Source organism: Callionymus lyra, chromosome 5, assembly GCF_982586985.1.
Source record: "Callionymus lyra chromosome 5, fCalLyr1.hap1.1, whole genome shotgun sequence".
NCBI classification, from domain to species: domain Eukaryota; kingdom Metazoa; phylum Chordata; class Actinopteri; order Syngnathiformes; family Callionymidae; genus Callionymus; species Callionymus lyra.
Window position 1 is genome coordinate 29,770,487 of NC_141822.1, and position 15,424 is coordinate 29,785,910.

The 15,424-nt window shown below is 39.0% G+C and overlaps 1 protein-coding gene across 4 annotated transcripts in view; it reads right to left on the minus strand.

Moving 5' to 3' along the window:
• The window catches only part of agap1 (ArfGAP with GTPase domain, ankyrin repeat and PH domain 1), a 45,255-nt gene that overhangs the window by 21,176 nt on the left and 8,655 nt on the right, over nt 1-15,424 (minus strand). For 2 of the 4 annotated variants that reach the window (XM_087791811.1, XM_087791813.1), the window contains exons 2-10: nt 9,155-9,213; nt 8,873-8,960; nt 7,903-7,917; nt 7,191-7,276; nt 6,742-6,883; nt 5,010-5,144; nt 1,858-1,985; nt 1,258-1,455; nt 1,085-1,177 (exon numbers count right to left, since the gene is read on the minus strand). In XM_087791811.1, the coding sequence (XP_087647937.1) occupies nt 1,085-1,177; nt 1,258-1,455; nt 1,858-1,985; nt 5,010-5,144; nt 6,742-6,883; nt 7,191-7,276; nt 7,903-7,917; nt 8,873-8,960; nt 9,155-9,213 (944 nt within the window). The remainder of the gene's footprint in view (nt 1-1,084; nt 1,178-1,257; nt 1,456-1,857; nt 1,986-5,009; nt 5,145-6,741; nt 6,884-7,190; nt 7,277-7,902; nt 7,918-8,872; nt 8,961-9,154; nt 9,214-15,424) is intronic. The other 2 variants (XM_087791814.1, XM_087791812.1) reach the window with 1 other exon arrangement.

Below are 15,424 nucleotides of genomic sequence, written 5' to 3' on the forward strand. Positions count from 1 at the left end.
TGAACGTGATCGACTCCTTCAGTCTGTAACCATGTTTTTAACATGCTCTCTGAGTCATACACATAACAGTAACCTACGTTTATTTTAACAGTTCAAATGAGCATTTCCTCGCGCGCTCTGATCACTGTTAAGATAATTAATTGCTCGCTCCGTAGGTACATGGTGTGTCAACAAAGGTTTGGCAACATCCGAAGTCTCTGCGGTGCATTTGAGATCCCGGCCGCTCCGCAGACATGTCTGAGGAAATTAATTTGTTTCAAAGCTCCTCGTTAGCGGCGCGTCGGCTCTCTGCGGTGATTATCGAGTAATTAGCGCCGACGAGCAGATGTCGCTCTGTAAACAAAGCTGGACGCTTCCGATCTCTGCTGGAGGAACACGGAAAACTGCTGCTGCCGATGGTAAGAGGCGCCGTGGAAATGCCCGGTTTCCTGCCAAGGCTTGATTAAACACTCAAATTGCTTCGAAGGGACATCTCATTAAGACCAAGTGAAGCATCAGAAACACTCAAAATAATCCTGGAAAAATAAATGCTGTGTCTTTTCTGCTTCAACATCAACCTGAACTAAACATTCTTAACCATACATTTCAATTTTAGGATTGAAAAACAAAATACACTTTTATAGTTATTGAATGATTAGATTTTGGCATGATTCACTACAACTTTTAAAATATATGCAGCATTCCATTTAGAGAGAGAAGCTTCCATCAGCAGCTTCTGATCTGTGATGATACAATAGCAGCATCAGAATTAATTATGGTCTGCAGTGGTGCACAGCCACAGCGGGGTCCTTCCGCTCTGCACGTTTGCGTTGGTCTCGCCCTCTCTGATGAGACAAATAAAGACGAGCGCTGGAGCCACAAGTGTTCGCTAATTGCCTGATTTGCCCGGAGAAGAGCTTGATTCCTGCAAATTAGAGCTGCTTCAGTTTGTCCGCTCGTGGTCCCGCCCACTTCCCCTCTTTCATTAAAGACTAGGGAGCAGCTAAGGGGGCGGAGTCTAAGTGGAGGAGACGCTAATTGACCTCAAGTTTGTGATTTGCCAACTGAGATTTGGGATTTGTGGAGGAGAGACCGGAGGCGTCACCTGTTTGATGGGGATGGCTCGTCCACTGCCGATGCTGTCCGCTCGGGTGTCCATGCTCTTCTTGTCCTTCTCCGGCTCACTGGCTTTCCTCGACTGTGGACCACAGATCCTTTAATGTCACTTCATGACGACTGACAAGTCTGTGTTTTGGGACCGGAGTGCAGGGTACTCACGGTAAACAGGTTGGAGCGGCGTTTGGACTGTTTTCGGACCGGGGTGGGTGTGTTGGTGGTCTGAGGGACGTCGATGCGGAGCTCCTTTTGGCTGGTGGATGGTGTGGACGGCACCGACGACGAGTAGTCGCTCAGACTCCCTCCTCCACCGCCACCACCGACAACTCCGCTGCCCACTCCTCCTCCTCCATTACTTGTCTAGAGAAAGGTGAAAAACATTTCAGTATAAAGTGTTACTAATTAGGGGAGTGACCGAGAAACGTCTCTTGCTTATTTTCTTTTTTTTTATACATCTCAGTATTTTATTACGGTGCTCTTGTGTCAGACATTACCGTGTGCGATCAGATTGTGTTGATAAAATCACCAATCACACCAGCTATCTCAGGACTGCACAAAGATTATTTGAAGTGTGGGGGGGGCAGGCTGAGCGATGCCTATTTAATGGGAAATCAATGCAGGACACTGGATTGCACAGCTTAACGACCTGCAGCTCGTTAACACGGGCCAAGGCAAACATCAAGAGCGTCCGTTCACCAGTGTATCCGTCTGGTTGTTTCAGTTAAGCAAGGATATTCAGATGGCTCTCCAAGAACCACTGACCTGGCTGAGGTGGACGGCCGACACCTGAGTGGAGCTGACAGACGTGTGACTGGGAGAGTTGGGCAGCGACTTGCAGGGCCCGATGGACAACTGCTGCTTCTTCCTGGAGGCCACGATCTTCTGGGCAACTGTTGTCAGGGACGACAAACATGCACACACTTTAGATAAACCGTTGAGTAGATTACAGATTCATCACAGAAACGTTGATCAATACATCTGATAATTATGTTAGAGTATGTCGGAGGGGGTCTTTCAGACCTTTACAGCTCACAACAGCAACATTTTTCAAGACAGTCAACTAATGAGAGAAAAATGACTTCAGTGTGTGTGAGAGAGGGAGAGAGAGAAGGGGGAGATGGATGGCTTACCAAATAAAGGTGGCTGAGCTCAGCATCATTACAATATCGAAGTCTCACAAGAAGTTGAAAATATTCCGTTAGTCTTCATATTTAGATGTATATAAGACTAATATTAAGGTCGTAGATTTCCACCAGACGTCACCATCTATCTGGTTTGTGTACAAATGTTCGGACAATGATTTTGAGGCGGAGGCAGGAAGTGAATATGACCACTGAGCATTTTCACTCACGTTGAATACTCTTTGTAAATGCACACAAAAAACAATTACTTTAACATGATTTGTTTTTTAAAAAAAATTATGAAACGCGTAACTGACAAGATAAAAAATAATAATAAGAAATTGGACATTTAAACATGGGTTCACACATAAGTTGTTAATTTGATTAAATAATTTATTTTCCTGAATAAATGATCCAAACTAAAAACAATTCCCAGTCGTAGTTAAAGAGCCGAAGGGACCTTCTTGGAGGGAGACTCAGAGGACGTGGTAAGAAGACGCATGACAGGAGGAGGCAGATGTGTCACACGTCTCAGTGGGTGATTAGAGGCTGATGCTCCTGATGTGTTCACTCACAGTAAGTGGGCTTTATCATCGCAGACCCAGTAAAGCGACCTGGTTTCATGGTCTGACTGATAAGGCCATTGTTTTAATTGAACTCGTTAAAGCTGCCGGTCGCAATAATGAGGAGAGAGTCGTAAACATTTTCCTCCGAGTGTCACGATGGCGAGAGACATGACACAATTAATGAAAGTCATCAGACCATTTGATATGCAATACTCAAGTCCTGATGACAACAACAGATTGAACTCTTGCACCACCAACAGGAGAGTCTTGATCCGTTGTATTGCTGCCACCTGAACACATCTAACAGTTCAGGGTCATACGCCGACTCTGTCAGATTCAGGGCAGAATATTTCAGGACAAGTATCATTTGGATTATTTTATTTTTATTTTTCCGTCAGTCAGACACCTGTGCGTCCTCCCGTCTTTGTCCAGTGACTTTAAAGAGTGCAGAGTCAGCGTCCCCAATCCGTCCTAGCCTCCCACCCCGCCTCTTTATGTCCAAGACGGCTCATAAATCTGTCGGAGGGTTTTAGTTTCTATTACGAGTGAAGAGAGATGAGCGATTGATGTTTGAACTTAAATTAGCTTTAAGTGAGCAGGTAAAATATTTAGAACCATCTAATGCAAACCCACCTCCACCCTTCCACTGAAAAATGTCCCCAAGCCAGAAGTGGCGAAGACATGGTGAGGCCTCAGTAGCCCTTCATCAGAGATATAAGATTGACCAGGTAATGACAACGTGTCTTCTGGAAGCTTTTGCTAAATTATCTCAACAACTCCCCTTTTATTTAAGATGCAAATGACTTTTAGGTACAACAAAATGTAACGTTAACTATTAGAACTTTGGTAATTCACTGTGTAGTTCAGAGTAATTCACCTTTATAATGCTACTTTCAAAATAGAACAAATTAAATGTAAATTATATATTGTTTTTTTTTTGTTTTTCCTGATAAAAGTAAGAAATTGTTTTGCTCAAGGTGTTGGATTTTAACATGAGAAAATCAAATCCCTACTTATGCGTGTTCAAGTGAGTGTGTTTCACAACGTGTGTGAAATAATGTCTAATTGTACTATATTACTTACTTACTTACTTACATGTCTGTGTCATCAAGTGTGAATATTTGGGAGTGATTATTAATCTCATCTCAGCTCGTTAGCGTTTGTTAGCAACACGGACCACTGGCTCGTCGTGACATGGAAGTGTGTGTGTGTGTGTGTGTGTGTGTGTGTGTGTGTGTGTGTGTGTGTGAGGTAGAGAGTCAGACACACAGAGTGCTCGAGGTTCATGTTGCTGTAATTAGGCTAATTAAATTAGTCTGCTGATGGACGAGGGAGCGCAGCAGTATCACCCCCACACACACACACAGGTCACAACAGCTCACTGGACTTCACTTTGCATTATAGCAGACGCACAAATACACACAACCACCAATATGGCTCCATGCGAAGCGTCGACATTGAAGCACGACACTTTTAAACATGTTTCAGTCAACCACGCTCGCGTGAGGTCGATCCCACGACGTAATTGCAAATAATTAGCGGCGTAATGAAAAAGATGATCACCCCTGATGAGCTAATGAAGCGTTCATTAATAACGGTTAATTACATCTGAAAGGTAAACATGTTTGAATAAAGTTGCAAGATTCAAAGCGACAGAAACGAGCGCAGTAATTAAAGTCGCTCGTCTCTTCGCATCAACTCCAGTGCAGCTGACGGGAAGGACGCAGCTCCGCCTCCTGCACCGCAGACGTCGGGCATAAGGCAACTTCCCATTCCTGCTCCGCTTGAAAAGCAGACGACCGTGGCAAGAGCAGACAAAGCTGTTGTCAGGAAGTCTGTCCGACGGTTATTTAAAAGGAATTTATGCAGATTTAATCAAAACGGCTGCTAAGGTTCAAATAAACAGATTGATCTTCACAAAAACATTTTTTTTAAAGGGTTTTGTGAAATAAACCATATTGTATGATGTATTTATTATAATGAGTCCTATTTAATATTTATTTTAAGTATATTTCATTGTTTAGACATAGCAGTTATAAAGTAAGTCAACTTGTATTCACATTTACTGGGAAATTTGTGACAAAAATATAAAGGTTTGGATGTTTCAGGCTTCTTAACAATATTCCTTTGTCTCAAATTCACTCCTGGCTGGAATGAATGCCAGATAACGACTAGAGAGATTAGAGTCACCTTCCCTGAAGAGTCTCACATGAACAGGCCGACTCACCATCCTGGAAGACACGCTCCACGTTCAGCCCGTAGGTGGCGCATGTCTCATAGTAGGTGCAGCGTTTCAGGTCGTTGGAGAGTTTTCTGGCACGACCGTCGTCAATGACCCGAGGGTTCTGTGAGCTGATGGCATCTTAAGTAGAAACAAAAACGCGTGTTAAAAGAATAGTGATTCAAAAATATACAGATCTTTCCATCATGCCCTTTGACAAAATATGACGTATTGAGGTATTTTATAGTTATGACCATGTGATAATTATAAATAATGTTTAAATGTCTTTACAAAAATTAATTTGTTTGTCCATCATGCGAGTTAGGTTGAGAACAAGTCTTAGTTATCAAACGTTTAAAGGTTTTGGTTGTTGGACGCAACCTCTGCAGCACAGACGAATGATGAATTTTTAAACGAAGGACATGGAAAAACATACGGGCATTTGGCGCCATCTTCTGGTTTAACATTTATACACATGTGTACGTTTTTTCAGAATGACTTCATAAATATTTCCTGCGCAGAGTTGAATATATTTTTAAGTAATTTGAGATACACAGCATTCAAATGATAGTTGCCAAGTTATCATAAAATAATTTTTTGACAAAACACAATTACAGTAAAAAAGAATCCTGCTTTTTCTCCAGGACTACACATTATTTTACTAGTTTTCAATATATAATGCAACTGTTAAATGAAATTGTTATTAATAAGTTGCAGTAGTAGGAGCCTGAAATATTTAATTTAATTGAATGGTACAAACTAAACACAGATGACTTAATTGAAATTGGAGTAATTTCAGTTCCATTTATAAACAATGTTTGTCGAAACATGAACCCAAAGTTTTCAAAGATCAGAATAGACTATATCTACTGGTAACATTAAAAGACATGTATTGATATGAAATTTAATATATTACTGTTTAAATAAAAACTCATTAAAATGAATCTGAACTGTGGTAATAATAGAAAATCGCCACCAGGGGGAAGCAGAGACCAAGCTAGCTCGAGTGTATCTACAGAATTGCTTGAAGAGGACAGTAAGGTAAGGTAAAACTTTATTAGTAGATTCTTCTGGTGTCAGAACTAGATACTCCTTTCAAGCAGCTTTGTCATGAGAGAACTACATGTGTCATATTGGCAATGGAAGCTGCCAACTGTGATTTGTCGTTCATGTTTTTATCTGGGAGTAATAATGTATGTTTAAGGTTATTTGGATGAATATCTGCAAAAACAGTAACAATTACTTGCTAGCATTTACTTCTACCATATGAAAAAGCAACATTGCTACGCATTTTTACGGTAAAAAAAAAAAAGGTTACTGCCAGATCAAAGGCCAACAACAATGTAAAAACATATAAATAAACCCCAACGTTTTGTGAAATCTCTTTTTTATTTACCCCTAATAAATCTGTGCTACACTTATATATACAAGCAGTGTCACATGTTTTAGAAATGAGATGCAACCATGTTTGTATCATTTATGCATCATGTTAAAAGGCATGATAGCATTCCCGAATCCATGATTTGTGTCAAACAGCATTTAATTTAAATGTAGTTTAAACTTGAAGTTGATTGCACCCAGACCCTCTGGGCACCATGGTGTCCATGGATAGAATGTTGGCGATCCGTGGTTTACACTTTCATCATATTGCCAGGTTGAACTCAGACGAGACAGTTTCTTCGTACTTCCCGATGTCCCAAAAATAACTTCACCAAGTTGTAAATAAATGTAGCAATACCTTGTGTGCCTACTAGCACCAGCGGAAGGTCTCCCGCATTCCTGAAGTTACTGAGTCGGTTGAAGTAGTGGTAGACCGTCTGGAAGCTGATCTCATCTTCCAAACTGAAGACGAAGACCACGGCATCGACCCACAGAGCAAACTGTAGAATGCACACACACTTACAGGTGAGTTAATTATTGATGAAGCGGTAGCGTGTCTAGACTATTTTCAGAGTTCATCACAAAAACATGTGACCCACTTCCTCCTGATGTCACGCAACCACAGTCTTCAACACACAATTGACTTTATTCAATTTCCCCATAACTAAAAGAATGAATACTTCCCTAAAAGGATGCATATGAACAACAGATGTATTCATCTTTCCGAGCAATCGTTAGTGCTTCACTTTTCATCAACAGTTGAATTAAAGTTGCAGCATAAATGAACACGAAGGATGCAGTACTGACCTGCGCCTCTGGGGGTCCACCCTCATCACGAATGAGCAGCAAATGACTCTGGCCATCTACTACGATCTCCTTTTTGAAGCGACCACCTGCAGAAGCAACATCAGCATCACACACACTCATAATGAATCTTATAACAGGTGACCGCAGACATGGGCTGGTTCGCTCCGGGAACTTCAGGGTTAGGTTTTAAGAAACAACGACGCAAAACAAAATGTTTGATTCAAACAAGTGTCGATGGTTAAAGATGTTAACACATGTTAGATTCGATTCATGCCTTCCTACAGACGGCAAATCTATGTCAACTACAACTTCTCTACAGAAGACACTCATTTCAACACGTATTGATGATGAAGCTGATGATTTAGGGATGATGAAAATGAAGAACGGTTGCTGTTCGGAGACTTTTGTTTACGTCCCACATGAGTATTTTTGGAAACATGAGGAACAGGAAGTGCAGAAATGTCCCAGTGAATGGTTCCAGTCCAAACCAAGCTGGGACTTTACTCCCGCGCAGCCATTGCAGTGGAGGAGGGGCGGCATGGGTGCCTGAGACTAAAATCTACATGCTGGTGAAAGTGAAGACTAGGAGTTAATGGCAGTTCAAGACTGACTCACTAGCTAATATGAAAAAAGATCTATTTGGAAGAGAAGTAGGATCTGGAAGTGATTGAAAGATGGAGGAATGTAAGGGAGAAGAAGACAGGATAGTTACCTGCATCCACGTCGGCTAGTATTGTTTTTTAAAAGCAGCCAGAAAACAAAAACAAACGTGAAAAAAGTTAATTCATGCACGAGTCAGGAGAACACAGGAATGCGGTCTTCTGAAGAGACGCAGCCACAGAAGAAAGTCAGTCGTTCAGGTGTTCAAAGTGGATCTGAAAATCTTTTGGACTTTACATAAACATCACGTTGAAATTTCAGGGCAAACATCTCCTGGATCAAGTCAAGGGGACATGCACACACACCCGCACACGCAGGAAGTGGTCTCTCAGAATAGTTATGGTCTGTGGTCTCAGTAGTTCGCAATCAGTAGCCGTGGAAACTAGGACCTATTTTTAGACTTGAGGGAATTCCAAAGTTTTCTTCTCAGTGGCCAATTTCCCAGAAATGAAACTTGGTGTGTGTTTAAAAGAAAAAAACAACATATTTTCATTTTCCTACACAATGAATATTTAAACTTTCTGCCCATGTTTTTTTTGTTTAGTTTTTTAAATTGGTGATGGATACAATCTAGCATGAATAAAAACATTATCGACATACCGGCACACTTTTAAGATATTATCTTTTAATGAAAGAAAGCATTGACTGGACTTGCTGAATTGTTTCCATTAAAGCTCTGGAATTTTCTTAGTAGGAACAACTACAGCTATGAAATATTTAATGTATTCAGAGGTTAACATTTATAATTCATAAAGAATCTGCTCGTAACTGCCGGCAATGGAACAGACACAGTGCTGGGTCTCTTGCACACTGCACTTGTTTTCACACGTCCATGTCAAAACATTTTGTTTGCCTTCAATTAGTGAACAGAAAAGTGAGACAAAGTAATGACATTACAAGTCATCTTTTTTATATATCTGAATACACCTTCATATCTGATAGATAATATCGATTATAGGAGACTTGACCAGATCTAGTCAAGTCAGAAAACCTGACGTAGAATTTTTCAGTTTTTTTCTTACCTTCAGGTGACTCTTCCTGGACGTACGTCCCCGTCAGGTAACGATGGACCAGTGCTGATTTACCACTTGCAAGATTACCCACAATTCCCTGCAGTAACACATCCACATATTATACACAATCTTTAAAATACTGCTGTAGAAAAATATATTTTTTAAAAAAGCATACATTTTAAAAATACTGTATGACCAGCTATATGCCCTCATTGATCTTGCTTTAAATAACAAATGAGGCAGAAGGCGCTAAATACCCATTAGGAAATGCAGAAAGTTTACAAAACTCACCACTTTCAATTCAGGTACAGCCCGACTCAGTGTCCACTCTTGACTGTTGACAAATGCATCTGGTGAAAGGAAAATAAAAGTTCATCCATTTAATCAGTCTGCACAATTTAAACATCAAAACACATTTACATGGAAATGACAGGACTTTTGGTGTTTATCTTTCTTAGCATTGTTTAAAGTAAAGACATTTAATTTATTATATATATGCAGCTAAAACTCACACCAGTGTGAAGGAAAACCTTTATTAGCAAATAACAAAAGCCCTCCACAACCTCGTTAGACACACACACAGATTGTTAAGTGGGTCACTGGGTCACGTCGACTTCAGTCTCTTTTTATTAATTCATCAGTTTCACTGTATGAAAGTGGGACCACCACCACCATCGCCATCACCGCGGGCAAATGTGCTAAAAGCCTCCTGGAAGAATGCCGACAGACCAGCACAAGTCAAAGAGTCTTCAGGACTTTCCAAGACCCACTCGTCCATCTGTCTGCAACATTTGTACACTTGGTGTGCACGTTTATCTAAAAGCGCTTTTGAAGGCACAAATTACGAGTTTAAATAGAAAAATTGCAGTAAGAATTAACCTCAATTTAAACAATCCTGGAGGTTCTGTGGATGAACTGTGTGATTCAGTCTGGAAAGAATCCCAGTATAGATGTGAGATGACGGGCGGAGGGACACACAGAAGGTCATTGTTATCACTCATGTTGGGGAAACCTTCCTCTCAATGCCAGCCAGGATGTTGACCCAGCTGCTTCCTGTTTTTGGGGGTCTCCTTACTCGATTATATTATTAGTTTGTAACAAATGTGTATATCAAAGAGATCAAATATATTTGAAGTTATTATTGTTTAGTTTCCCCTTCGCCATAAGCAGGTATATGGAGTGTATACCTGGCAACAGGGCCACACGTCTAAAACTTGATTCTTGTCAGAAACGAACATTTTTAAAAACACAGTAATTATGTTGTAAGAGCTGCAGACCAGACGGTGTGTCTACTTATTCCACTACAAGACATAATGATTACGGTTAAACAGGACAACGTATCTCAAATATTGTAACAGGATGTACATTCACAGTGACAGACATTTTATGAATTTTAATTATTGCTGTAACAACCGTGTTGTACAGGTTTTAAAATTAATTCATAATATAGTACAATATGTTCAAACTGAGGCAGACTACTTTCAGGAGGGGTATTTTAAACAAACCATTGTCAGTCTTTTAAAGGTAAGGCTGTGACAGTCTCATGAACAATAATGGAAACATTAAAATGGGATTATAATACAATCTCTTCGGTACCTCGTTACAGTCACGCAAAAAATACCACAATACCAGATTTTTTTTTTTGGTACCATAAGTATCACATACAAATATTCTTGGTGGACTTCAATGAGGAAAGTATATGTATATAGGTTTCCGTTTGTTATACTTTAAGGCTGCTCAACACTATTTGAATACACAACAGTTTAAGTTTAACTTGCACAATTACACGGCAAATGTTTAGGTTTGTACAAAACACTGTTTGAATGTATAATAGTTGTTGGTTTTGTATATTTGTTCTTATAAACGGAAAACATGCTTACAATCATTACTCTTTCAATGAGAAATGATATTTGTTTTTTTTTTATTTAATAAAGTTGTTTACTACAAGGTTAATGCTTCTTTTTTAACCATGGTATTGAAAATGATTGATATATTATTATTGATTGATTGATTAATTATTATCTATTGAAAAAGAAATGACTGGCATTGGTATTGTGACAACCCTATGATTTTATCTAGGCTAATATGGAGCTAAAGTCAGATAGCAGTCAATCTAAAAAAGATCTATGGTCCAATATGAACTTCTCACTTGTTCCACTGACAAACAACTTCCCCAATATTGGACCAGATGAGTGGAACAAGAACAAAACAGGGAAGTTAAAAACATAATATGATAAATGGATGAAGGTGGATTTCCCCTTTGAACTAAATGGAGATCTTAAGAATAAATGTGGCATTGAGAAAACAAAAAACCTGATTGAGGAACTGGGTTTTTTGTTTTCTTGTTTTTTCTTAACAGAAAAAAATTCTTTAAATTCGCAAAATAGTTCCGGTTACATCATAAACAAGAGCATTATTGTAATATCTGCATCATGAGTCACAACAGAGCGACTACATAATGGGTACCACCTGGTCAGGTACACACAGGAAAAACTGGGACCTCAAACATCACAGAGGCGTAAAGAATCTACAGATGTCACAAAGACGATGACAGACCTCTTAGCTGACTGACACACAACAACGACCTTTACCAGAAAGGAAACCAGTCTTCTTACATGTTTGGGTTTTACATCTGATTGACAGTTGTTCGACAATTGATCCACTGTATTTAATTCTTCACTTTTAGAGGTGCTTTTTTTCTTTGTTGTCTTTGATATAATTGTTAAGCGAATTGATTCAGACAAACAGAATAAATCAAACACCTGGTCTACTGGAGAAGACTGCCTCATACACAAACACCCCATGGTGGCCATGATCTCCTCTGGGCGACGTGTGTGTGCATGCAAGAGTGATAACTCAGAGCAGCACCACCCGATCACTCACTCTTGACGTTATACGAGTCTGATCTCTGACCTCCATTACAAATTGGCCTATTAGCTATACACCCCCCTAACACTCCGCATAACCGCCTGGCTTTCCCCGGGCTTCACTCGTTGGTCAGAATTCTTAATGAAATTTGTATTGTGGAAAAAAGTGTGATTAAAAAAAAATTAATTGTTGTGCCAGGCACTGTATACTTCCAGTGTTTTTAATAAAAATTATAAATAACCTTGAAAATTCACTCGTCCTGTTGCCCAGAATGGCCAAAAGCATGGATATAATGCAAACTTTTATTAAAAAAAAATGTATAAAAGGTGTTTCTTAACATCTGAAAAACTACAACCGATCTGCTTTTAAACATTTTTCCATCATGACAGAATCTGTTAGATAATGTTGTTGAAGGTTTAATTGATGCGCGTGTGTGACACGGCGACCATGAGGGGGTTCAAGGAGTGGGTCCTGGTAATCACTGACATGACCTGGTCTTTAAATACAAGCTTAATGTTGGTATTTTAGATTAAGCTTTTTTTGATGAGGGAGAGCTGAACCTAAAACCAAAAATTTGTCACGAAAATCTCTGCTTACTACCATGTCAGAACCGGTTAGCAGTTAGCATGAAGTCAGTAACCGTTCATTAACACTACTAGTAGGTATGTAAGTAAGTAAGCAATTTATATTTAAAGAGCGCTTTTCCAAACCAGGGTTACAAAGCGCTTAAACAATCAAAAACAAAACTCAATAAAATATATACTTAAAAAAATAAATCAAGATAACACTGAGAACAACACAGGAGTTCCAGAAAATCAAGGAAAAGCCTGCAAAAGCCTGCAAAAATAAAAATGTCTTATAGTATGCTTAGATTAAAAAAAAAATCGTTAATCGTACTACCATATTAAAGCTTGTGTGTTATCAGATTATACACAGTTTAACAAAAATTAGTGAGTAAAATTATAGCATTATGCATTAATCCTGGTAGTACTTGAATTTCTCGAACTCCTGTGTTGTTCTCGGTGTTATCTTGATCTTTGAAGTATGTACTGTTTTGAGTATTGTTTTGATTGTTAAAGCGCTTTGTGACCCTGGTCTCGAAAAGCGCTATATAAATATATATTACTTACTTACTTACTTACTTACTATGAACCGGTCGAAATGTACTTTTATAAGCTGTGTAGCCTCACCACGCATCTTTTTAATATTACTTCATAAAAAATACTGTGTTATGATTTGATACACGTGTAACCATTAACAAGTGTAGATGTTGACACCCCTAGTTTCTATCTGGCTAAAGATAGTCAACAAACTGCTAAGCATGTAGACACTTGTTAATGCAAATGACAGAATCATAAAGTTTCTTTCATCAAAATGTATGACTTTATTTAACATTTTAACACTAATGTATGCATGGTAGCCAGACCAAACGGAGATTTTTTTCCATTCGATTAATTTAAATAAAATCATTTTTGCTATAGCACACAATTCAAAACATCGGTCCAAAAGTCTTCAAAAACTGTCCCAAAGATTATGACGATTATAATGATTACAATACAAGTGGACATATCAAGTCATTTTGTGCTCTCCAAAGTTAATATTACAAACAAAAGCTTGTAAGTTTGATTACACCTCCAAAGTTTGGACATAAAGTGGTTTTGGACACTGACTGTGCGGATGCTTGTGTGGAGGTTGTGATGACAAAAGAAAGTGCGACTTCAGCAGGTGTTCGGACCAGACAGCAACAGACGCGCATCACGAATAGTAATGAACATACACAGTCAAGGGGCAGCACTATTGGGTTACTATAGGTCGGTCTCCACAGAGATGTAGAAACACACTCACACACACAGAAAAATCCATTAAACCGACTGACCTCAATATCACTCAGGATAGATAATCAGTTCGACCACCCTAGCTGCACCCCTATACACACACACACACACACACACACGCTTCCTCATCTTATACCCTTGTTGTCTTTTTAAATGGAGCCAAGGTTCGTCACAGAAAAATAGATACATAGTTGCTAGTTAAAGCTATAAATCAGTATGAATGCCTTAAGGTTCAGATAATAATTAAAAAAATTACAGAACTTTATCCCAGAGCCCGTGGTAAACCCATTTGTATCAGGCTGTGTTGCTGAAAGAGTGGCTGTGTTTCAGAGCAGGGGAGGGGCCTTCAGAACAGCAGCGGTACTCAAACCTTTTTGCTGGTCCTTTAGCAGATGCTAAGATAGTACCAATGCCATCTTTGAGCTACATAATAACATGTAGTATAATCCAAAGACAGTTCATTTGCAAAGTCAAAATGACAATTGACAAATGAAAAATTGTCGCAGAAGGTTTAGAAATAACACTTGAGGTGGAATGCTCGAAGAGTCAAAAACACAAATGCAAGTACAACTACAAAAAAACAAGAGTGCTCTGCACTTTCTCAGTATTTGAAATTGTTTGTAACATCTATTACCCAAAAGTAATGAGAACCACAACAATTTTAGGCTAATAAGAAAATAATAGTTGGCAATTAATCAACGCACAAGGAGGTTTTTGGGTTAGAGTTAAAATACAATCTACATGCTATAACAAACAAACTAGAACGTACAAAATCTTCACAGGAATCTAGTACAACACCAAAGGCAAGCTGGTACTTAAAAGTGGTTATGTAGAAGGCCAAAGAAGAACTGAAGACACCCACTCATCAGACACACCTCACACTCCTTTATGTTGAAACATTCCTTGACTATTATATAATCGTAATGTGAACACGTTTCAATTTATTTTTGAATAAGGAGCGAATGACACTTTTGGGTTAACATTATATTCATTACAAAAAAAAGAAGCCACTTTGAACACGTTATGCCAAGTAGAAAGAAGTATTTCCATTGTTACACGTTACTTTTAGTTACAACATAACTCTTTGCACAACTATGAATTGCCTATTGTCTATGTTTACTGTCTATGTGTTTTCTATGTTTTGTGAGTAGATGTGACAGTAACCATAGTAACTAATAATTAAGTTAATGGAAACCGATTTTTTACATTTTTCACATTCCAATTTTCCACAATCATGTTTCAACTTAAAGCCACATTTTTTTCAATTACCAGTAAATGTTTTCAGATCCATTGCTTCATTTCATGTTTTTTCACCCCAACATTAGTATTTCTGGTACAAGCTTACGTCAGCTCTCTGGCTTATCATTTGATTCTGAAAAAAAGTACTACCTCCCACCTTTACTTTATCACTGCAGCTGCTGTACTATTAAGGGAAAAGGAATCACCACTGCAGTCCAAAAGTTATCAGGAACTCCATAGACCACACGTTTTTTTAATTTAAAGCTTGAATTATGGTGACAACAGCATTTTAAGGAAATGTAGCAGGAAGAATATATTGGAGTCCATGTGTGCAGCAGATGCAGCTTCCTGCCAAAATACCAAGAGAAATCCACTTCCACTTCCTGTTTGACTTCATCTTCTCCCACGTTGCCATTTTAGAATCTTTTCACCCTCCCCATCAAACCATGACATCTTACAATTAAACCTGGAACTTGTATGAAAAACTATTCTGCCTCCCCTACAAGACCTGGCGAAGGGAAATGAGGTACAACTACAAGAAGGCAACATTTAGTCTGGACAAATAGCAGAGCCTGTGCAAACAAACACCCTGCTGTTTAAGACACACACATGTTTTTAC